The 23,314-nt window shown below is 49.5% G+C and overlaps 11 protein-coding genes across 11 annotated transcripts; 4 read left to right on the forward strand and 7 right to left on the reverse strand.

The window, feature by feature from the left end:
• Positions 1-519: 519 nt before the first annotated feature.
• Positions 520-2,740, reverse strand: COCMIDRAFT_8408 (glycoside hydrolase family 47 protein; the record flags this gene model as incomplete). The annotated part of the gene is made up of 2 exons (XM_007693328.1): positions 520-723; positions 818-2,740. The coding sequence occupies 2 exons, from the start codon at positions 2,738-2,740 to the stop codon at positions 520-522; spliced, it is 2,127 nt and encodes a 708-aa protein (XP_007691518.1).
• A 978-nt stretch (positions 2,741-3,718) lies between these two features.
• COCMIDRAFT_8409 (uncharacterized protein) lies at positions 3,719-4,176 on the reverse strand (the record flags this gene model as incomplete). The annotated part of the gene is made up of 3 exons (XM_007693329.1): positions 3,719-3,774; positions 3,834-3,962; positions 4,113-4,176. 3 exons carry the CDS (start codon positions 4,174-4,176, stop codon positions 3,719-3,721), a joined length of 249 nt encoding a protein of 82 aa, XP_007691519.1.
• Positions 4,177-4,500: 324 nt separating this feature from the next.
• COCMIDRAFT_104794 (uncharacterized protein) lies at positions 4,501-5,034 on the forward strand (the record flags this gene model as incomplete). Its single annotated transcript, XM_007693346.1, has 4 exons — positions 4,501-4,536; positions 4,623-4,716; positions 4,781-4,827; positions 4,936-5,034. The coding sequence occupies 4 exons, from the start codon at positions 4,501-4,503 to the stop codon at positions 5,032-5,034; spliced, it is 276 nt and encodes a 91-aa protein (XP_007691536.1).
• Positions 5,035-5,416: 382 nt separating this feature from the next.
• COCMIDRAFT_104827 (uncharacterized protein) lies at positions 5,417-6,956 on the reverse strand (the record flags this gene model as incomplete). The annotated part of the gene is made up of 5 exons (XM_007693347.1): positions 5,417-5,768; positions 5,941-5,993; positions 6,067-6,095; positions 6,149-6,725; positions 6,777-6,956. 5 exons carry the CDS (start codon positions 6,954-6,956, stop codon positions 5,417-5,419), a joined length of 1,191 nt encoding a protein of 396 aa, XP_007691537.1.
• Positions 6,957-7,849: 893 nt separating this feature from the next.
• On the forward strand, positions 7,850-9,248 carry COCMIDRAFT_104835 (uncharacterized protein; the record flags this gene model as incomplete). The annotated part of the gene is made up of 5 exons (XM_007693348.1): positions 7,850-7,882; positions 7,960-8,017; positions 8,073-8,147; positions 8,208-9,111; positions 9,164-9,248. The coding sequence occupies 5 exons, from the start codon at positions 7,850-7,852 to the stop codon at positions 9,246-9,248; spliced, it is 1,155 nt and encodes a 384-aa protein (XP_007691538.1).
• Positions 9,249-9,561: 313 nt separating this feature from the next.
• On the reverse strand, positions 9,562-10,464 carry COCMIDRAFT_104825 (uncharacterized protein; the record flags this gene model as incomplete). The annotated part of the gene is made up of 2 exons (XM_007693349.1): positions 9,562-10,381; positions 10,442-10,464. The coding sequence occupies 2 exons, from the start codon at positions 10,462-10,464 to the stop codon at positions 9,562-9,564; spliced, it is 843 nt and encodes a 280-aa protein (XP_007691539.1).
• A 314-nt stretch (positions 10,465-10,778) lies between these two features.
• On the forward strand, positions 10,779-11,649 carry COCMIDRAFT_104779 (uncharacterized protein; the record flags this gene model as incomplete). The annotated part of the gene is made up of 3 exons (XM_007693350.1): positions 10,779-10,848; positions 10,921-11,154; positions 11,210-11,649. The coding sequence occupies 3 exons, from the start codon at positions 10,779-10,781 to the stop codon at positions 11,647-11,649; spliced, it is 744 nt and encodes a 247-aa protein (XP_007691540.1).
• Positions 11,650-12,881: 1,232 nt separating this feature from the next.
• COCMIDRAFT_104795 (uncharacterized protein) lies at positions 12,882-16,089 on the forward strand (the record flags this gene model as incomplete). Its single annotated transcript, XM_007693351.1, has 7 exons — positions 12,882-13,001; positions 13,054-13,359; positions 13,414-13,611; positions 13,660-14,009; positions 14,058-14,331; positions 14,454-15,207; positions 15,254-16,089. 7 exons carry the CDS (start codon positions 12,882-12,884, stop codon positions 16,087-16,089), a joined length of 2,838 nt encoding a protein of 945 aa, XP_007691541.1.
• A 264-nt stretch (positions 16,090-16,353) lies between these two features.
• COCMIDRAFT_39947 (uncharacterized protein) lies at positions 16,354-17,094 on the reverse strand (the record flags this gene model as incomplete). Its single annotated transcript, XM_007693335.1, has 1 exon — positions 16,354-17,094. One exon carries the CDS (start codon positions 17,092-17,094, stop codon positions 16,354-16,356), a length of 741 nt encoding a protein of 246 aa, XP_007691525.1.
• A 1,149-nt stretch (positions 17,095-18,243) lies between these two features.
• Positions 18,244-19,497, reverse strand: COCMIDRAFT_8416 (uncharacterized protein; the record flags this gene model as incomplete). The annotated part of the gene is made up of 1 exon (XM_007693330.1): positions 18,244-19,497. One exon carries the CDS (start codon positions 19,495-19,497, stop codon positions 18,244-18,246), a length of 1,254 nt encoding a protein of 417 aa, XP_007691520.1.
• A 1,437-nt stretch (positions 19,498-20,934) lies between these two features.
• On the reverse strand, positions 20,935-21,984 carry COCMIDRAFT_104780 (uncharacterized protein; the record flags this gene model as incomplete). The annotated part of the gene is made up of 1 exon (XM_007693352.1): positions 20,935-21,984. One exon carries the CDS (start codon positions 21,982-21,984, stop codon positions 20,935-20,937), a length of 1,050 nt encoding a protein of 349 aa, XP_007691542.1.
• Positions 21,985-23,314: the final 1,330 nt, after the last annotated feature.

A 23,314-nucleotide genomic window follows, 5' to 3' on the forward strand; every position in this document is an offset into this window, starting at 1 on the left:
TATCCATATCCTGTTGACACTATACTGGCTAGGACACGTCCTAGTAGTTTACCGGGAAACAGCCCCATATATCAAACTTGTTACAGCTTCAACCCTGTTAGCAAGAATATTTAGCACCATAAGTTGGTCGGTGCGTATTTTAAAAAACAAAGATATGAGTCACGATTTATGAGTTTACGCATGATATGGCAATATGTGTGGAGGAGGAGTGTCAGTACAGGCGTTCATGGTAGGTTTACACCACATCTATATACATGTTCATAGTACATGAAATAGAAGGCATCTTGTTTCAATTTTACAGGCGACACCACCTCTCTATTCAACACAGTGAATCATGAATATGGGTTCGAATTGAATTGATACGTAAAAGTACAGGACCAAAGAATCTGCAGGTCAACAGGCACTCATATATACGTGTCGTGTAAATGCTACAACCCAGAACGCCCACTGAATGCACACATCAAAGTCGGCACCCAAGCAGAAAAAACAAAAAAAACAATAGCGTTTCGATATCCACTCTTACGAAGTCTTCTTCTCATCCGCCTTCTGGGGCTTGAGATTCCCCTGTTCATCCCTCGGTATACGCGTCCAACCCGTCTTGAACCGCTTCTTGCTCGGATCGAAGCGGGGAAAAGGATGAGCTTCTGTGTTGAATACGATTTGATCGAGCGGCAAGAGGTCATTGGGTGAGAAGAGGAGATACATGTATTTCAGCGTTTCGGCCTATTCTTTACGTTAGTCTTTATCCTTTATCTCACAAAGAAAAAAGAGACATGAAAAGAAAAAAGGGAGGGGGAGAGGGGGATATAAAACTTACCAACCAAAAACTCTCCATATTATCTCTTGTCGGGGGCGGCACTTTGGTCACATCTCCCACACTGGAAAATCCGCCATTCTCAGGCACAATCGTGTGCTTGACGAAGCTTTCGAACATTTCCCAGCCCCACTCGCGATATATTTCATCGCCCGTGATGCGCCACATGTACAGTAGCGACTCGACGGTTTCGGGACGCTGCAGGTTATGCGTATCCGCGGGTTTAATATCAAAGTCGCTCTTCCAGGCCTCGCCGTCAGCGACGCTAGTATCGAGCTCAGATTTTGAGGCGAGGATCTCGGTGCGGTACATTTTGGGAGGGTCGTCGAGGACGAAGTGGGCGATTTCAGGGGCAAGGCCTGTGGCGGTGACTTTATACATGCCCATGCAGGTTTTTGTGAGTTCGCGGGCGAGGGTTATGTCTTCTTCTTGTTGCTTGCCCCATGTGGGCAGCTTGCGGGCTTCGGCGAGGGTGGCGCCCTCGGTGACAGCGAGGGCGATGGTGCCTGGGAGGAAGCAGACGAGATGGTCCATTTTGGGGTGCAGGTTTCCTTCTATGCCGTTGGGGCGCTCTGCTAGGACGGTGAAGTGGCTATGCTTTGTGTAGGTGAGGAGGTGCTTCTTTGCGCCTTTGAGAGACTCCTTCCACATTTCTTGGTACACTGGTTCGTGTTTTTGCGTCTGTAGGTACTGCTTAGGGAGGTACTCGTAGTAACTGTCTCCACGGCTGCCCCATCGGATCTCGCTGCCGCGGAACGTGCCTCTGTCTGCGTAGATGAAGATGGGAAGCAGACCGTCTTTGGCACCGAGGTTGTCAACGACTTGCATGACCTTCTCTGCTGAAGTCCAGTATTGTGATTCGCCAGTCAGGAAAGCGAGGTACTTCATTTCGAGTTGGAGAGTTGTTGCCTCGGCTGTAGAAGACGCACCTCCATCGGCATGTGAGGCTTCACCCTTGGAATCCTTGAGAATGACACTAGCCCAAGGTACACCTGAAGGTGAATCGTATGCGCCCATTAGGCGATCAGCAAGATCCGTTGCCTTCTCTAGGAAGAGGTCCTCGTCATTTGCATTCGAAGGCTTCATTCCAGGGAGTAAGTCTTGTAGATAATGTGCCGACAGCAGACCACCAAGCATGCGAATCGTCGTTTCAAAAGTGTTGACATCCTGCTTCTTGTCATAGTCTAAAGTCGTGGATATCCATTCGCGGGCGTGATTGTATTCCTGGGTCAGATTCATGATCATGAGTGTGTCGAGCGCGTCCACGATGATCCAACCTAGGCCATTGGGTTCAGCCATGTATCGTCCCTTCTTTGAAACTGGGTGGTACTCGTCATAGCCCCAACCGTGTTCCTCGTATGCGTTCCAACTCAATAAGAAGGCATCCTTGACTGCTTGTCTCCGCTTCTCCCAGTCGATTTTGCTCTTCGTTCCTGTAGCGCTTCCACCAATCTTGGACGCCAGGCTCTTCCCTCTGTCCTTCTCATCTTCTGCTACACTGACGCTTGTACCTCCACTCGACCATCCGAACCAGTAGAAGAGCCCCAGTACCACCAGCGCTATTAACCCCATTCCCCTCTTGCTCCTCACAAAACCCCTCCTTCCTCTCGGACCACCATATCCGTAAACTTTTCCTGAAGGCTTGTCTTTGTACATTGGCAAGCCCTTTTCGTTCCCCGGAAGCTTATTCCACACATTATCTTCAAACTTGCGTTGCGCGCTCTCGAAATTGGGTACGTTGCGCGGGATGGCGAAGGACATGTCGGAGTCCTGAATTGCCTGTTTCGTGGCCTGAACTGCCTGCTTGCCCGATTGCACGGCTTGCGAGGCGGTCTTGTTGGCGGCGTTCTGGAGGATGCTAAAGGCAGAGGGTGTCTTGAAGGTTACTTTGCTGCGGAGGTTGAATGGATCGCGTGTCGAGTTCATTGGGCGGCGCAACGTGTCTTTTGGCGGTAACAATAGGTATCTGAGCGAATTCAATTCACTCTTGTGAATTTGACAGTTCAACCATCTTGCTCCAGCCCCTCAATGCATTCGAGAGCTATTGTCTTATGTACGAGGTCCCTGGCTCGCCAGGTGTTCACTGCGCATCTCGAATGCGGACAGCTTGGCATGACAGGGGTCCCCTGCAGCTCAGTACCGATGTGGAGCTGAGCGGGAATGCTCCACCTTACCACTGAGCCTTGTGCAACGAGTTCATGTCAGTGGTAGGGCCGTCTAAGGAACACGTAGTCGGGTATGAAATCAGCAACTGCCATTGGAAAAATCGATTATATGAGACAGCCATCCCAAAGATACAGTAGGTACCTCTCTCCTATATCTTACCTCATCCGTCCTCGGCTTCATTTGTGATTACCCCGTATTCTACCATATACCTGTGTTGATATTCGGATACAGCGAGACATAATACTGTAACAATAGCGTATATCAAGACTTCTGGTTGGTGCACCCTACCAGCGTAAATCTGACGGTTTTGATCCATTGTGATGACTACGTCTTTGATACGCTGATAGACTTCAAGGAGACTCTGTATGGGCGGCTAGGATATTAACAATGTGCGATACGCCCGAACGGATTCATGCATACTCAATGCAAAGCAAAAATAGAGGAAGTCGAAGCGGTTATGGTGTTAGCACCCATGAAGCTATATGCTCCACGGCTAAATGTCCAGCAATGATGACCACATGAACCACCATAATTGTATCAAGCCATGTTTGTGGTGCTTTAGAACGATTTTGACATTTTTCATTCCTGGTGGTAACCCAATGTGAAGGGTTCCTTAGTGTCATTGAACAAGGTTTATCCGTTGTGACGCCGTCCGCCCATGCCTTCATGCTTCGTGCGCATCGTGCATTGATGTCCTTGCACACTTCCGTCCTGAGTTCCTCATGCCTTTCGATCCGTTTATGCGGTGCGCTTGCCCTTGGGGTTCTTCTTGCCAACGTCGGAGATGGTAAGACCTGGTGCGTGTTAGATGAGTAGCCTAGACGAGAGCATAATTTCTCTGGGTGGTGCGTACCCGGGGGCAGACTCTGCTTGAGCTTCTCGGCCTTGTCGGTGTCCTTAAGGACAAGGGTGTACAGGTTGGTTGAGCATCGGACCTTGAACTTGATGTTGTTGACCTTCTTGTTCTTCTTTATGCAGGCGGCTACAGTTCTGTCAGTCTAGTTCTTTCACATAAAGTAGCCTATCCACAGGAATTTCCCTCCCGTAGTCGCTGTTGTATTCAATCGTCATGCGAACTCCCTCCTCTTCTTGCGACCGCAGACCACTCCCATATCGAAATTGGTAGACGTACACTTGGCATCCTTGCGCCTGCAGATCTCGATGAACTGCTTAATGTCGGAAACTTCGGAAGGCATCTTGACGGTAATGTGTCGACGAGTCGTTGGGTTCGGATCGTGAAGTTCGGGAGGTCGACCAAGCAAATTGCGTTGGTTGTTGTGGAGAGAAATTCGCTTGGACGCACGGGCTACCAAGGGGCTGGTCGCAAGCGTTGCTGCATCGGGCTTGGTGGGCTGACGACGAGTGTGGCGTTTGACACATGTGAAGCGAGGATCAATGGTGCTGCCTACTACCAGATTCCTACCTAAGGCTTGCAACTCTCCTGCTCTATTACCTTATCAAATTGCAGTGAAGTGTGGAGCAGTTCTCTCAGAAAACTAGCATTACTGCCAACCTCCAACATGCCCACTCCCATCGACCGCGCAGTGCAACAACGTGTGAGTTACGAATGGCTATCCTGGCGTCTACTATACATAGTGGGCCTTCACTGCATCAATCTTGTTGCATGCTAAAACTGTTACAGGGACCGTTCTTTGCATTCGCCGCTATAGTCGCAGGTGTTGCAGCATGGAGTATCTGGGGCCAAGATATCTTTCCCAGTCAAGATCCTACTGGCGGTACGTCATCAATGCGGAAGAGATGCATGGATCTGGCAAAGAGTTGGACTAACTTAAACCGTAGACCCAGAAACATGGACACATGACCAATGCGTTACCTGGCTTCAGCATGTAAGTACTTGCCGCTTGTTTTAGAGAACGCTGCTATTGTCCCAAAACATCGCTTTGCTTCAAGGTTGCATTCAGCGAGTAACTAGACTCTGGCTAACAATGTTGTAGCGAAATCTACATCCCTCACCCTTAGCGACGACTGCAGAGCTGCTGGAACGTATCAAGGCCAACATGAGAGTGTCCAGAGAACGGGCACCCGATCAATGAGTGCGCAGAGACACTGTGTTGTCTTTTGAAAGCTCCTTAAAATTGTTTTCCGTTCCAAATTGAACTATAGTGGGTATATGACTTGATCAATGTCCTGATTTCACCAATTCCTTGCTTGCTTTTTATCGGGATTGAGGGTAGCTTCCAAACTATCGGTTTGCTTCAATGTATCTCGAGCTAGTCATCAATCCCAAGAATGTGAAATGGCCTCAATAGCCCTGAACGCCCAGACCCGTAAGAAAATCCACCGCCCATTCCCTATCATGATACTGCTTGAGATGTTAGCCCGGTGATTCATTTCCTTGCCCAAATTCCAGAGGCTCCCTGTGATATTCCATGCCCAATCAAGATATCCTTGCTTTCCCCTACCACAAGAAGAGTTCTAGGCATCATCTTGGCCATCTTCAAACTCTTGGAGGACCTTCTCAAAGTGGCTGCGACGCTCTACCACTTCTTCGAGTGCCGTCTCCTCCTCCGTTATCGCTTGGTTGATGCACTCCAGCTCCTCCATCATACGCTGTTCGTAGGGCTCTATCTTCCTCTGGATAGTAGCCAAGGTCTCAGCTTCCTGACGGTGGTTCTTGTGCAACTCTGCAAGCTTCTTGCGGCGTTCGGCAAGTTGGCTTTTGAGAGAGTTGGTTGCCAAGGAAGGCGGTGGTGGGAGGACCTTTGGACGTTTTGACTCAGGAAGTGTCTCGTTGATAGTCTCGGAGGGACGTTTGGTCCCAGGCTCACTGATAGTAGAGATGATACTTTCGGCGACCGAGGTCATTGTTGTTACTGCCGGATCTGCTAGCGACTCCAGCTTGGTCTTTGTAGCAGTGGATGTCTATCATTAGATGTTAGTAAAATGGACCTCGCTTTCTAGCGCTCCGATGTCACCTCCGGGAGTAAAGTCTCTCTCACCTTTGAAGAGGGTTCTTCACTTGCAGCTGGAGTGCGAGGCTGACCCTTTGTTTCTGCAATAAGCGGAGGCACAGGCTCCAGAAAAGACAGAACCCGAGCACTGGTTGGTTTCTTGGGGTCGTATACCAGCGCCATACCAGACTTTTCGAGAGCTTCTATAGCATGTTCTTAGTAACAGTTCTCTTAAATGATAAGTACCCATAGATACCTTTATTGCGGTAATGAAACCGGAATATAGCCCAAGGCCTTTCTCCTGGGCGTGATGAAACCATCTTGTTGTGGTGACTGGCTACTGCTTGTTCGCTGATAGGAGCGGAATCTCTCTCTATGTCGAGTAGGGATGTGGGTGCAATACGCCTATAGTTTACGATCTGATTGGTCTTCTCACTGCCCTTCTTGGAGTTGTCGGGCTTCTGGTTGTTCTCGTTGTCGGACGTCTCGCTGTCTTCACTGTTGGACGTGTCATTGTCCTCATTGGCCGGCTTCTGATCGTAATCGATGTAATAATGCTTAGTACCCTTGACTTCATGGGAGACGCTCATTCTACGCGTGCAGTAGAGTCGGAGCTCCATAGTGCCAATGGTCTCTGGCGAATCGGATTGAGTCGTGGGCATGTCCAGAGTAGACACAACCATCGGGGAATCAATAACTCCATCCTCTGTCTTGAAAAGAAACTTGTCAATCTCGATCTTTTTACCCTTTTGGAATCGTACAGCCCTGGCACCATAGGAGTAGTGTTTGCGGAGTATTCCGTCCATGAAGGCGTCGCACACGATGTCTAGTGTCTGCTTAGTTGTGAGAAGGGAATACAGATGAACACAGGACAAGAGACTTACAGTTCCGTTGAATTTTCCACTGAACTTTGGCTTTTGTCCCTCTTCCAAAGGGATATAAGAACATACTGCATGGTCAACCGGATCAACGTATTCTCCATATTCAGGCAGAGGATCGGCGTGGCCTTCGATGCAAACACGCATCTCTGCACTTCGATCAGAACCCTCCTCCGTGACCTTCATCGTAGATAGGGTGTGTATTGTCGTTGTCAGTGGGTCATGAGATGAGCGTGTCAAAACGTAGGGTCAAAGGTAAGATAGAGATTGGTAGTGATGAAGCAGAAAACAGCTAGAAGTAAGTGGACAGCTAGGTAAAGGCAATAGTCTCCAAGTGGGGTCATGTCACAGTGAACAGGTGCAGATAGTATCGAGCCACGAGTCTTACTATAGAGAATACGAGTGTCGTCACCTTCACCTGTGCCATCTTGTAGACAGCTCGATGGACGAGGAACTGACATCGAAGAGATCTACTAGATGCGCTTGAATCTCATGAAATTAGATAATTGTATACTATACGCGAAACTCTTCATCTTATACTCTCGGCTTGGACGGTAGTTTCTGCACAATAAGAGTGTTGCAATGGTAATAGAGACGAGAAGAAACATGTGGGTAATTGATTACTGTAAGAAATTGAAGTTCGCTGCAAAAACCTAACAGCGGGAACCTGGAACATTTTGAGTTTGATACAGAGTCGATATAATTATCGGCTGTACTCTGGCATGAATGGACATGGTTGCGTGTGAGGCGAAGACTGTACTACGCTATCACATGCGAGCAGGTTTGCGCGCCCAAAAGTGGGTGACGAAGAGACTCGAGCAGCCAGAGCAGCAAATGCGGTGCTGCAACTTGATCCATGACGAAAAAGAATCGCAAAAGACTCGAGCAGCAATTGGAGAGCAAGGAGAGGCAGGGCCGGAGATATTTGAGACAGCGAGCCGCGGGTTTGAACGGATGCGGTCATTCGCCAAGCGCGGTTTCTTCCTTCGGTTCGGGATGCTTTTTCGGCGAGCGGCAGCTCCAGCCTGTTTCTCTCTACCTCAAATCCCTCACCACCAGCCCTACGCCGCAACTTCACCATGCTGTCGAGGACCCCGCAACGAACAGCGCAGGTACGAACCCAGCCCTACACGCCCAATTGGGTATTTTTTGGGTGCAAGGCGACGTCAGTACTAATGCGCTTGTATAGACGCTCCTGCGGGGCGCGAAGCCTGCCTCACGATGGGCGCCCGCCATGGCTACTCGATGTATGAAGCACCCGCCTAGCAGACAGCCAGCATGGAGATTCTGACGCAGTGACAGCAATGGCCACGGTCGGCCAGGACATCTTCAAGCCCACCAAGTTCGGCGGCAAATACACCGTCACCTTGATCCCTGGTACGCGCGATAGCCGCACATGAAACTAGCAAAAAAAGACGTGATATTGAACATGCGCAGGTGATGGTATCGGTGCTGAGGTCTCCGAGTCGGTCAAGGAGATCTTCAAGGCGGACAACGTGCCCATCGAATGGGAGCAGGTCGACGTCTCTGGTGTCGATTCTGGCAACGTCCACTCCGAGGAGCTCCTCCGCGAGTCGATTGCATCGCTCAAGCGCAACAAGCTTGGTCTCAAGGGTATCCTCCACACTCCCGTCGAGCGCTCCGGCCACCGTTCCTTCAACGTCGCTCTCCGCCAGGAGCTCGACATCTATGCTTCCATTGTTCTCCTCAAGAACATTCCTGGCTACGAGACGCGCCACAAGGACATCGACTTCTGCATCATCCGTGAGAACACCGAGGGCGAGTACTCTGGTCTCGAGCACCAGTCTGTCTCGGGCGTCGTCGAGTCGCTCAAGATCATCACCCGCGAGAAGTCTGAGCGCATCGCCAAGTTCGCCTTTGCCTTTGCCCTTGCCAACAACCGCAAGAAGGTCACCTGCATCCACAAAGCCAACATCATGAAGCTTGCCGATGGTCTGTTCCGCAACACCGTCAAGAGGGTCGGCGAGGACTACCCCACTCTCGAGACCAACGACATGATTGTTGACAACGCCTCCATGCAGTGCGTCTCAAGGCCACAACAATTCGATGTTATGGTGATGCCGAACTTGTACGGAGGTATCCTTTCCAACATTGGTGCTGGTCTTGTTGGTGGCCCCGGTATCGTCCCTGGCTGCAACATGGGCCGCAACGTCGCCGTCTTCGAGCCCGGTTGCCGTCACGTCGGTCTCGACATCAAGGGCAAGGATCAGGCCAACCCTACTGCTTTGATCCTGTCTGCCGCCATGATGCTGCGCCACATTGGTCTTGATGATCACGCCAACCGCATCTCGCAGTCCGTCTACAAGGTCATTGCTGACGGGTGAGTTATCTGAACAAAGCACAACAAGAGTATTGAAACTGACAATTATCAGTACCGCCCGCACAAGGGATATGGGTGGCAACACCACCACCCACGAGTTCACTCGCGCCGTCCTGAACCAGATGGAGAAGGCTTAAATTGATCATCACATCCTCGGTTTTTGCTAAGCTTTAAGCTAGCGCGATGATACAGTCATATCTAGACCTCGGCTTATGTTGGCTTGACGCTGGCAATGTCATTGGTTACAGAAGAAACATATTTCATTGACGACTAGACGCGATGGGACCTGTACAACTGCAAGCTGAAATGTGCATAGAGATGTACTTGTAGGTGGTATATAGCATGCTACACGATTGAATTGACCATTCTTATACCCTTGTGAACGAAATGCTGAAAAAAACTCAGACCCTAAACTCCGTGCTATGCATGACCTCGTGATGTCGTGGGTATCTAGAATTGGATTCTCCTCTTTCTGCCCGTATACTTGGACGAAGACTTGACCACTTTGCCTTGCTTTTCCATCTTTTCCTTTTTCTTCATAATGTAGGCCTTGCTGCCCTTTCTCTCTTCACCCCTCTTCATGCCCTTTGCTTTTCTTCGTGCATCTTCGACATCAACACCCTCCATACCCCTCACTACACCCGTGATGTCGCCGTCGGTGGCTCCTCCACCGACTGTCAGCACGAGATATGTTTTTGCGCTCTTGGTGCCCATGTCGTCCTCCAACAGACCCGCGCCAAAGCCCGCTTTGATGGCCGCTTGGGCCACCATTTTCTTCTGAGTATCGTTCTTGGGATAGAACTGGCAGACTGCTCTGCCACCCCTCTTCAAAGAAGCGTACAGCTGATTGAAGAATCTGGATAGTCTGCCTGTGGGGCTCTCCTCACTCGTCTCAGCGTTACATAGCCACTGTACTGCACTGATGCTGATTGCTGCATCGAAGGTTCCCGGCCGGAAGGGCACACCCTGCCCCGCATCTGCCAGCAGCAAATCGCCCTCGACTTCCTTCTCCAGCGCCACGCCCAACATTGACGCGCTGATATCGTAGCCGATCCATACATGGGGACCTCCTGGTGTTCCTTGCTCGGCCGTTTGCGACAGAATTTCGCCCGAGAGACCAGAGCCACAACCGACGTCGAGAATCATTGAAGGCGAAGATAGCGCGAGGAGGGACAGGGCGCGGTGGGTCATTGTGGATTGAATCTTCTGGATTCGCGACGAAGTCGTATACTTGCGCGATTCGATGTCATTGTAGAAGAGGTCGGGCGGTCTACAAGAGTTCTGTTAATTGTGCGTCGCACGGGCTGAGCTTTTGCGTGGGAAAGCGTACAGAATATCTTCGGGGCGCGACATGGTTGAGGATTTTTCTGGCTCAGAGAAAACCTTCGGCAAGCGATTAATTTTACAGTTTCGGTACTTTCCGGGCTATGCGACGGTTACACAAGACTGCGCAGAGCCACAGAGGGGTGGGAATCGTGAGTTTATCGCGGAATGCAAAAGCCAAGAGTTCGACAACTTTTTGGTGGTCAACCCCCACACTTCGGCGCGGATCCTCGGCTTTCTCCGCTAGCCTTGATGCCACCTTTGGACTGACCTCATCGTGCGGCTGCCTTACTTCCCGATCTTTTCAATTACTCCAGATACTTTTCCAAAGGCCGCCTTTTACCATGTGGATATTACCGTTGCTTGGATATGTTGGCCTCATACTAGGGTTTGCCTTCTTGACACTGGCAATAGGTACTTGATTTCTCCGTCAAAAGCCGATTGGTGGCGCTACGGACGAGTATGAGAGCTAATGATTCAATGTAGCTTCTGGCCTCTACTACCTTTCCGAGCTTGTGGAAGAGCATACCGTATTGGCAAAGAAACTTCTATACCGCCTCATCTATGGAGTTGTTGGCGTTCAGTTTCTCCTACTTGTTGTCGACAAGTTCCCCGTCGGGCTAAGTCTGTTGAGCGTTGTGTCGCATGGCATATACGCCCAGAACCTTAGGCGCTTCCCTGTCGTCAAGCTCACCGACCCGCTATTCTTGTTGTCCTGCGGTATGCGACGCCCCGTATAAGGGACTGCATTAGACATGAAACTGACCGACTCTAGCGCTCGTCATTGCAAATCATTACCTTTGGTTCCGTCACTTTAGTGCTCCGCCTGCCAACTCCTACTCTTCATATCCTTATACACGCGACACGAATATTCCTACGTTTACGGAGATCGCTGCCTACTTTGGACTATGCGTCTGGCTCGTCCCCTTTGCGCTCTTCGTTTCCCTGTCGGCTGGCGAGAACGTTTTGCCCTCGATGGGCTCCGAGTATGCGACTGGCGATGGAAGCAGTTATATCAACCCAGGAAAAGCGCCGGATTCGTATGGAAGCGGGTCGGGTGTTGGAGTGAGTGGAATACAGGGAAAGAGACGGGCGAGGAGTGGGACAAATGCAGGCATGGCGAAAGCCGTTGTCACTGGTGTCAGGGAGTGGGTTGGGGAGACCGGAGAAGTCATGGGATTTTGGAAGGGCGAGAGAACGAGACCTACTTTCTAAAGGCCTAGCCTCGTTTGCGGTGTATGAATGTACGAGTAATGTATGTATGTTATGATGCACGGACGTTCTATCCCTCTTCTGCATAATTGCGAGATGCTAACTCTGCGCTCGCACCTTTATGAATCTATCACTACGCACGGAAAGAATTCGCTAATGTCGTTAGTCTACTGTCTAGCATGAAAAGACTGTTTTCCACCCGTGTGCGGAATGATGAGCTATGCTTGGGATGTCGATAGCATCACGTCACGTGAGCTTCCTTGGGTATTCAACCCAAGTCTACGTACTAAATTTGTTTCTCTTACTTCTCTTTCTGTCAACACCTTCTTTCTTTTTTTAGGCGCTGCTTCGGCGTCTTAACTTACCCTCCTTACAGATACTACTTTGGCGCCTTCCCGTTTCTTCATTGGTACTGCTTTGGTGCCTTCCCTACCCTAGCACATCTCACAGCCACACACCTATCTAGCGAATCCCCGCTGTCGTATGTTTTGTCTTCTTTTGCATCTTTTTTTTTGCATTTCTGCCCGCTGAGACTATATCACGTGTATAGGTCTTGGCATGCATTTCTATTGTATTCTGCGAGGGATACGCTGTTGCTATCACAATGCTTTGTTCAAGATTCCTCTCTTATAAGAAGATAGTGGAGAATATTCACTGCAGCTGGTTGTAATATACTGCATAGTTTATATGGTACACTCTGGTTCGATCACTGGTCATAAGCAACTGTGCAAATCTATAAACAAGAGTGCCACTACTACCTTTCTTGCACGAACCTTGACCAATGACCGATGCGCCAAGACTATGGGCTATTCGCAGCTGCCTCATAGTACAGGGCAAGCAACTGCATTCACAGGGATTGCAGCCATATTATAATAAAGTCCTATACATCACATACTATTCGTTGTGCAGGATATTGTTGTGCAACGTACTTTTAGTAGATGATTCCCAAGCCTTGCTACTGTCATGCAATTTGGGCGAGGCCATAGCGATGGCGGAGAGAAGTAGGTGCGGCACACAACTGAGGATGCTCGTGGGCCTGTAAGTAGACGGAGCGTTGTGGAGCCGAGACTCGCCTGCGGCTGCCGACCCAATGTCCGCTTTCGTCTTTTTCCGTTAATATACCACCAGCGCACATACAACCATTGCACTAAACACTTGATTGCTAGCCTCGACATCACTAACCAACATTACAGTCGCTTTGGTGCTACCCGCTTGCGCTTTCGGTAGACGGCATCATGGCGTGCAACAGCTGGGATAAATTGTGTAAGGCGCAGCGTGACTACCCAAAAGCCAAGTTTGCAGATTCGTTTGTTCAAAAGTCGTTGAAGAAAAGCCCCAAGAATCCATTTTTGTTGGTAAGCAAATTCATCAATGCAACAGCGTCATTAACAACTAAACTTTTGCTAGGCTTGGAAAGCGGACATCTCACTGCAACTCACCCAAGATCCAAAGAATGTGCTTCTCCAAGTACAGCAGGCATGGCAGCAGCCCGGACCCTACGATATCCGGCTGCTAGCATATCTCTACAGACTATCTGCCGAGGCGATGCGAAGAAGCAATGCTACCAACACTTGTATGAGTGGACTCGGCAATGAGAACTCCAAGGTTTGGCTTAGCGCTTCAAAAACACTGAGCCCTCAGGAACGGCAAGAGTTATGGTCCGCGCTTGGCAAGGTTGCATGGCACGAACAATGCTGGGAAGATTTTCGCTTTGTATGACAGCACTTCTCGGTTGATCATCATGAATTGCTAACAAACAGCCTCTAGGCTGTCGTTCAATACAGCAAGGAGCTCAAAGACACCTCCGCGTCTGCATCAATGAAGAAGCATACCCACTTCATACAAATACTCGCAACGCAACTTGCAGCCGAGCAACAACTCCAGATACCCGGCGCTAGCCTCAAGTCCAAGGTACAGTTCGAGCTAGCACGTAGGCTACTGAAACAATCATACGAAGCGTCTCCAGTTAGTAACCCTCGCTATAATGAATCGCAACATACTAATCTGTTCTAGGACGAGCCGATTGCGTGTAAAGACATCCGGGATCTACGCTTCATGGGTGAGATTTTCGCACGACAACGTAAATGTGATGAGCTCATAGAGCTCTGGAACAACCCACCTGCTACCTTGAAGGATCTCATGACGACGCACCAAGCCGACTTACAGATCATGAGAATCAGACTCTCAAGGGAGAGCAAGCACTGGTCGCTTGTTGAGAGTGAATCACGGGCTAGGATTGAGAACGCGATATCGCAAATAACCGAGAATCCAGACTCCAAGGCGCTGTGGGAACTCTGTGCTTGGAATGTGGATTTATGGACAGATTGGCTAGCAGCACTCCGAATAAATCTGCCCAAAAACGAGTAAGTTTTCTTTGTACTATCTCTGCACCAACTTATTTGATCTTCTAGGGCTATCCGCACTGTTAATGATGTCCTACACCGTGCTTTTGGAACAGAACTACGAACCAACGATCGTGCGATGAGTTTGACGTACATGAAGCTTCGTCATTTCGTCGGAGTTCCAATGGCAGGCGACTGCCTGGCATATTGGAAGAATCACTCGACGCTTACCAGCTGTTTCACAGACATCCGCCCATTTTTGGAAACATTGCACAACAACCATGGTCCCGGAGGTAAATCGCACTTTTTCCAAAGCTTGAATACTGTGATAAGTTCGACAACGGTATGTTTTCTGATTCTTCTGTTTCTCGGGACACTCGAAAGCCTCTGGGCTGTACCTTATTACTTCTTCGCAGGACAAAATGTTTAGAGAGCCAAGCTTATATCTTACTAACCGCACGGTAGGGGAATAAATATACGCAAGAACAGTGCAACATACACTCAGAGAACATCATGAAAATTACCCATCTAATCACATCGCCAGTGGCGGAGAAAGGCTGGCAAGGCGACATATTTAATGTTCTGAAGTACATCCTTAAAACGGTGTGTAAATCGTCGGGCTTCTACGAGCCCAGCTCCTCGGGAGGATTCCTTGCGGTTTATTCCCTCCTACGAATGCATTATGTCGTTATGCGCTACGAAGAATCTCAACACCCTTTTGAGAATACGCCGAACTCTCGGCTCCTCTTACAAGCTGCAATGCTTGCACGCCACCTAGTCGCTTGCGACAAAGAAAAGCAAGACCGGCCGCGCGCATTACTCGCTGCCAGGATACACCTGAACCTAGGTCTTGGAAAGTCGGCTTTCCAGATGTACAGCTACACCAAATGCAAGGAGATGTTGGTTCATACTATTTCTCCATACGTCTTGTCTCGCCTCTCGATAACACATCCGTTTGGTGCCAAAGGCTACCAAGGCTTCTCAGCAGAAGAAGAACTCGGGAAAGCCATTGGTACCATGGAGAGAATGGAGTCCAAGACGGATGACACGATATACCCTGATCTCAAAACAATCCCATGGGATCAAGCTATCGGTCTATTGTCTCTGAGGGGGAAACTCAAATCAAGTTCAACAAAACATATATGCAATCTGGAGCGCCGTCGCATAGCGCGACTAAAGGGGGAACCAGTTGATCAGCTACCTGTTCTAGACCGGCAAAGTAAGTACAGTAGCTCAATGAACTGTTCTCTGCTAAAAAAATACAGGTTTCCAGAACATCGTCGACAATGTGGACAGATGTGTCTTCCCCGACTTTGACGATACGCAATCTTCTGGTCCGTTGCCATATGTCATGCCCAACGTAGTTCCCAATCTACCATGGCTCATAGAAAGCTATTCGATCTGGGAGGCCAGCAGCAGAGTGCTATACAAGGAGACGCAAACGTGGGAAGACGTAGGCTTGTGGGTAGATGAAATTGCTACCCCCAAAGAAGGCCATCAAGTCGAAACGAACAACACCCCAGCGGAATCAAGAGCTGAAAAATCATGGCTTGGCATTAATACAATTGTTGTGACCATGGCCGGACAAGCAGATCCGAAGCTGCTCCCTGGTGTTCTCACAGAGCTGTCAGAAGAGCTTCACGCAATGCGTCTAGCGATGGAGAAGCTGCGCATGCCTAATAATACCAATTTGAAGCTTGATGATGAGCCCACGATGTTTCACGAAAACATGCTCATTTCGTGCTACACCAAGCTGGAGATTCTCCGCGCACTTATCAGAACGGACGATCTACTCCGCGAGAAGGTACTCAGTCCTAAGAGCACGCACCCACTCAAATCCAAGCTACCAAAGAACTGGGTTAGCGAAATAGAGACGGAAACAAAGTTGTGCTATGATGCGATACGCGATGTGGTCCATAGCTACATCAACCTAATCGAAAAGAAGGGTGTAGCTGCAATCAAGGCACAGGTACGGTGGGGCGAGACAGGCGAAATACTGAAATCGATTCTCAGCGATTCGGATGTGGAAGCATATGCATTGGAATACGTTGACAGCGCGCTGCACGCTTGGAAGGGGGTGCTGCAGGTCAAACTCAGGTAGATTTGCTACATGGCAAATTCAATCCCAGATGCATTTTTCTTAAAGTGGGAAAAGAGTGACTTGGAAATATTGACACGACGTCTAACTGAGAGGAATGCTACATGCAGGGGTATAGACTAGACGTGAATTGGAAAAAGCCACCCATGATCGCCTTGAATAAGACGCGCTCAAATAGCCCGCCGCCCAATTGCCTCGTACCGTGAATGCAACGAGAAGCAAGTTAAAGAAATGAAAACCAAGGAAAATCCCCCCATGAAAAAAAAATCACAGCTTCGACTCAGCCAGCTGTGCCTGAAGCGCATCAATCCGCTTCTGCAAGTCCTCCTTCTCAGCCTCAAGCTGCGCCTTCTTCTTCGGCTTCTCCTTCTCAACGTGCACGTTCTCCCCCACCAAATCCCCCTTGGCATCAATCGCCATACCCTTCTCTACCAGCATCTTCTCCACCGCAGGCACCAGCTCAGCAAACGACTTGACAAACGGAATATCGTACCGCTCACACGTCAGCTCCACATTTCCACCCTTCCAGTACCCGTCTCCACAGCACACAACCACCTTGCCAGACCCAGCCCACAGCCCCAGTTCAAGCAGCGACACGGGACTTTTCGTCGTGACGTCGAAGAAGAAGCAAATCACATCGACCTGCTCCAGCGCGCTGAGCTCCCACTCGACCTGCTCTTTGAAGTCCTTGTCGCGGGCCTGCGGTGTAATGTGTGGGTTCCAGTGGCCGCGGCGCGGGTTGCAGACTGTGATGGGGAGGTGGGAGAGCATGGTGACCATGTGCTTTTGCCACTGGACGGCGCTACCCATTTCTATGCTGCCTGCGGTGAAGACGCTGAATTTACGATAGGTAGGTGCGTTGGGGGGCACGCAGTGGAGGAAGTCTTTGTGGGGGGTGGGTCGAGGTGAGGGTAAGGGTGGAAGTTGGTTTTTGACGTCTTCGACGTCTTGGTCGATGTCTACGCCTTGTGGAACTTTGTTTTCTGGTTCGGGCTTTTTGCCGCGCATTTTGTCCATGATGGGTTTTCCAAAGACCATGGTTGGTGTTGGTGTTGTAGGAGATGGATCCTTGGCGGATAGGTTGTGGCTAAACTGGTGTACTATTCTTCTTATAGCAAATGGTACTTCCGGGTGTGCTGGAGAAGTGGCTGCTCGAGGTAATATGGTGCAAGATGGGGTTTGTCGTGCAAGTTGGAGTCTGAGTTTGTGAATGTAAGTCGGGGTGTCTAAGGTTATTGTACTAGGATCTTGGTGGGGCACGGGACCATACTTGGCTAGTGACATTGGTTTGAGTACACAACGGGCAAACTAGACAATGACTATATAGACAAATGTTTGTAGGTGAGTGTTTGGAATGTGAAACTTTTTGATGTCGAAGTGATGAAGTGCGTTGTTAACAATGGCGCACGGTGATTCACCGTTTTATCTAGATGACGGCTGCTGATGTGATTTACGCGCCCACGTTTTCCAGGCGTCACGCCTTGCACTGCCTCTCCTGGTGCCTGAGCCAGCGTTTAAAGCGTCTGCATGACCATTTAGCTTTCGGAGACCCCATGTGTCTAGCGCCCTAGTTTACACCCATAATAGGCAGGTGCTATAAAATTACAAGCATGGGGATGCTGATGCCCTGGCTGTGCCTGAAGGTAACATCACGACAGCGAGATGACGGCTGATGCCTGAGTCGAAGCACATATGCACAATCAGCGCTGAAACAGTCTCAGCTACACAATGAGGCGGCAATTCCTTTGATGAACTAACAAATACCTGATAAGGTCATAAGGACCATGTTGATTCAATAAAGTCTCGGAATGGCAGACATGCGAACACTGTGTTCGCGAAGTGGGTCGCCTGGGGCAGTGCTATCGTGCTCATGGAACATCATCTGGGGTAAAGAGTCACGGAAATTCAATTCAGCCGACAGGCAGTCATTGGGCTTTTTTTTTCCTTTATTCATTGATGCCTACAGTATCCTTGACGAATATCGCCGCCAAATACTTGGGCGACTGCTCCAGACCGGTGTAGTTCAAGAGGAAGACAAGTACTAGACGGCTTGCCTAGTCCCAATCATCCGACAACCCCTATCATCCGGCGCAATGCACAATAAAGCCAGAACTCCAGATCCACCTTTCTTCGGACCTACTTGCAACAAACGCCACACTACGCCACAGGGCTACTCATGAGCGGATTAGGGTGGCGAATATAGCCTCTCAAGACCAGAATCGGCGTTCCATGCCCCCTCACCTTGTCCTCTGGCGTAGTACCAAAGCCAGATACTCGACGTCCAGCCATCTGCTTCATAAACTGGACTCTGTAAAAATCTCTAGGCGGATCCACAATCTGGAAGCAAAGCGAGTTGGAATCGGTGATCATACCACAGTCACACTTGATACCTGTGAACCGCACAGATACCAGCTCTGCTTGCTCGCCATGTTCTTTCTGCATCTCGTTGGAGAGCGCGCGGAGGTTGAGGACGGACTTTGAGGTCGCCATTGGCGCGCAAGCAGTGCAAGGGTGAAGGAGATGATCCATTGACCTTGAGGCCCGCATGTTCTTGAGAGGGTGCGGATCACGCTTGTTGAGGCGTTTGGGGATCGCGGTTATCTTTGTCAAGGCTGCTTTCACTGCTGCCACCTTGTTCGTATCGTCATGGACCTTTTGGGCGCGCCAGGATTGACCGCAGCCATCGCAGAAGACGCCGAATCGTACGGCTTTGTTTACGTCCTCAGAGAGGTGCACGACTTCTGGCTCCATCATGGGTACGAATTGTTTGATCAAACCTTCCAGTGTACACTTGGAGCAGGATCCGTGCATGCAGTTGCAGGTCAGGACCCTGACAGGATGCTGGCCATGTGCAACGCTGTAGACATCGTGGCTGCTGCCGCATTTGCAACAGCGCCACTTGCCGATAGGGCTGGACGGCTCGTCATCTTCATCATCTTCGTCCTCTTCTTCGACAAAAGGAATTGTGTTTGTTGGTGGGCCTGGAACCAACTCTGCTGAAGTCTCTGTGTATTTGGAGCGTCCTCGAAAAGGTAGTTGCTGTATCTTGAGATTTCGCAGTCGACTTGCCGCAATAACACGCCCGCGTGCGACACTGCCAGGAATTCTCTGCGTCAGCGGCAGTCTAGCGTACTTGAAACTTCCCTCCATCATATCGAACGGATGCATCAAGCCAGCATACCTCTCATACTCGGAGCTTCCAGCGGTTGGTTCTTGATTTTGTAAGTTCTCCTCATCCTTAGTCGGGGGAGAAGCGCCTGGGGCACTCGAAGACATGTTCCTCAAGTCCGCTACGGGGTTCTGGCGCTCTTCCTTCTTTTGGTGGAATCCTCTCCTTTTGGGGCGCATCGTTTCTTGACTCGAACGTGGTGGGCTGTCGGAGTTGATACTGGGGATTTGTGAGGGATCCATGGTTTCTTGTGCGGCTGTAGATCCAAGAAGGCCAGTCTGTTGCTTCCAGTGGCCACTGAGAGTACTTCTATGTGCTGCTATTGATTGAGATACAGTACATCTATGTAGTAGTATGGTTGGATATATATAGGGAGATGAGTGTCGAGAACAGTTTTCAGTGAAGGAGGTTTTTTGACAATGTAGTGATCGTGAGTGGCCTAGTGAGTGACGCAAACGTACAATGTTGCGTCTTCACTGCTACTATGTGCAACTCAATTCATCGTGCGTGAGCCCCACTTATATGAAAAACAACATTTCAACTCGATTAAATAATTTGCGGATGTATGCACGAAGAGAGAAAAGGGGGGAAACATAAGGGTATAGAAAGAGCATAGTATGCAAAGAGAAAACTTCATTGATTGCCTTTGTAACACGGAAAAGCATACAAAACAATTTTATCTACACAAAATGACCACAGGGAACTACTTATGTAGTATTTTGTCATCCTCCGTTGTCCCAATCGCCCAGAAATTTGTATTTCTCGTCGTTTTCCAACAAGCAGTTTTCGAGATCAGCCACAGCAGCCTACACTGATCGTCTCCGTGCGTCAATTTGGGCATGGCACGCACAACTACAGACAACCAGAGGCTTGTAGTGCTTTGCGCGAACGCGAAGTAACTTCAGTGTAGCATCGACAATCGACAGGAGCCGCATTGGACGATTACACTCGCAGCAGCAGTAATTTCGCGATGGTGATGGATCATCCCAGACGGAATGATGCGATGTGCTTTTACGAAGCATAGTTTCTGCCGAAGAGTATGAGAAGATAGGAATTGAGGTATAATGTGTTGGAAAATGTTGTGAGGAAACTGCAAGTCTCCGGTGCGGTGATGTAGATATACTTTACAGAAGTACACAAATGTGATATATCAACGGTCTGTAGCTTGATGATCAAACTGCAATATCAAAGCCGGAAATCGTGAGAGGTTGGTGGAATGCCAAAAAAAAACAAGATGAATGATAATGATGGTGTAACAGTAAAACTGGGGAGAATAAGTGATAGTTGTTTGGAGAATAAGAAAAGGGCAAGCGTCGACATCCGGTGTGACTGTACAATGGATTTTCTAAGTGTCTTCACAAGACGAGCGGGGCATGCTGAGGTATCCAGCCTGGTGCTGAAGATGATTCCAAGTATACATACAGATAACTATGGTACTCCTGGTGAACATACACTGAGCCATCTCCACAAATAACTACAGGTCAATGAGCCTGTCGCATGCCCTGTCTGCCTCTGAATGTGTCATAGTGTCTACATCACATACCATATCATTATCAATCAATGCTTAGCATGCTTGCTCATAGTTTTACCAGGCGGCTCGCATTGTTGCTTCTATCCTGTTTAATTTCCATGTCCTGAAATGTAATCTCCCAAGAGCTTCTCGTACCAGGAGAGCAGTTTCAACACGATTCCACATCATCCCCCCGCGAGGGCCTTTGCACAGCCATCTGAGCCGTGTACATGGTATGTACCGACTCTTCCAGCAAGCCTTCCTTCTCTGCATCTTGCCGTGTAGAAAGAGCTTCCCATATACTCTGATCCATCGCTCCCAACGCCTCATCCCCAACCGTCCTTTCTCCCTCCCCAAACACAGGCTTGAAAACCGCATCATAGCTTGTCCACATGCCCGAAAATACCATCGCAGTCAGCTTCGCCAGCCATGCGGGCGCGCGCCCCTTCTCATCTGAAAACTTCTTCCCCAGTGCAAATACAAACAACACAAACGGCATCCAAATACTCAAAAACAGCGCCTGGCCTACTGCTTGTTTCTTGCGCGTAATCCTAAACGGCCGTATCCCATGTAGATACTCCCGATACTCCCCCGGCAACTCGCACTCGAGCGCCCCATCACGTATCAGCTTGAGATACCGCGCCGACGGCTGCGCATAGCTAGGATCCGGTCTCACAATACGCTCGTTATCTTCCTGCGACGCAAACAGCGTGTGCGCTTTAAACGGCTTCGACGTCGGCGTTGTGGGCACCGTATCCTTCCCTTTATCCAAAACATGGCAATCAACTAGTATATCCGCGTAGGCGCTCCCGCCACCTTCTGTAGCGATTATGTGCGCATAGTCTGACAGCGTGACTTCGTATACCACACCGACGAGCCCCTTGTGCCACGCATCTTTGTGGTGTTCCTGTGCGGAGGGTATGCGCCGCGCGGTGTTTGCGAAGCACGGCTCTTTGTAGGGGACTCCGGGTAGGTCGAAGGTTAGGCGGAGCGAGGGGACTACAACGTTGACTTGTGAGAGGGGCCGGATACCGCGTGCGCCGCGGAAGGTTTCGTTGCAGAGGTTGGAGCCGTAGGCTAGGTAGAGGACTGTTTTGGGCTTTTCGGACGTTGGTGTTGGCGGGTGGGCTAGCAGCGTTGCTATGTCGAGTGGCGCGTCCGGGAGCGATGCGTCAAGACGCGCCTGGCTTGTTTGCGGGATGGGGTCGAATGCGAGCATTTTCGGACGTGTATAGAATGGCATTTTCGGAAGCTCGGGTTTTCAGTTATATGTATGTACGTGCGACTTTGGACGTTGCACCAGTGATTTTGTCCGTATGCTTAAGTTATCTTCGCTGTTCGGTATTAGATTCCGGTCCAAGCGCGAGATGCATTACAAATCCGTACTTTCAGAACATGACTCTACCCTATGACTGGATTGTACACGTTTTTCAGTCTGGGTTGCCTAAGAGTTTGGCTCTTCGTCAGCGACTGATATAACGTGTTCCACCGGTCATCCGGCCACACCAGTCATCCGGCCACCCTACCAAACCTTACTCGACACTCCGCACGATAGCTCCACAACAACATAAGATAATGTTATAGAATTTTATAGATAGCTAGTCTATTACTGTCTACATTAAGTTCGCGTGTGTCCTTAAATATGGCACTTTGAACACGTTGGTGGTGCGCGCTGACGTCCCTGAGTAGCCTAAGCTTGTTCTACCTCCACGACCACCCTTTCTACCTCTACAGCGAGCTGTTGGCCTTGCTAAGCCTATAGCACTTCTTTATAAGCTATATATTAATGCCGCTAGTCTCTTCTACGTTGCTAGCGCTAATTAGCCGTACGAAGCTTTCTATTCTCCTCTACGAGTATAGTCGCTAAGTTTATAGTAAGCTAATAACCTTTAATAAGCTAGCGGATAGCCTAGCTTATTAGGCTCTGTGATTAGCGACGAAGCAGGTCCTATATATACTAAGCCTACTGCTAAAGCTAAGCTATAGTACGCGGTATCTCTGCTATCCATGCGACGTTATTATCTACTATTATCTCTAGTAGAGACGGCGTACAGACGACTATAAGCAACGATAAGACACGATTAGGATAAGGAGGGATAAGCCCTATCGCCTAGAAATCTACCTAAATATTCTACTGCGTGAATACCGTCGGCCAGATCCGTATATAGATCGTAAGGAAGTCTATCTTGTTAATATGGTAGACGCCTTGGCGAGCGAGCTCCTGGATCTCGTGACCGTACGCTCGCTTGAGGGGGGAGAAGCAGCCTATATTAAGTGGCTAGAGGAGGTGGGAGGTATGGGCTGGCATGTAGAGGGTGATAATCTTGTTCTCTGTGCAGTACTAATTAAACTCTAGTGTAGCATGGCTACTATGGCCGTCTTGTTACGAGTAACAAGAAGGATTCTCTCCTTGACAAATGACGAGATGGCTGAAGGCCTAGGGACGTCCACGTTAGAAGGTAATAATCAACNCGGGGCGAAGATCACGTAACATAGTATCTCGCTAAGACAGGATATCTAGAGATACTAGACCCTTAGGAGATACTAGG

The sequence above is a fragment of the Bipolaris oryzae genome (genome assembly GCF_000523455.1).
Source record: "Bipolaris oryzae ATCC 44560 unplaced genomic scaffold scaffold_161, whole genome shotgun sequence".
Lineage (NCBI taxonomy): Eukaryota > Fungi > Ascomycota > Dothideomycetes > Pleosporales > Pleosporaceae > Bipolaris > Bipolaris oryzae.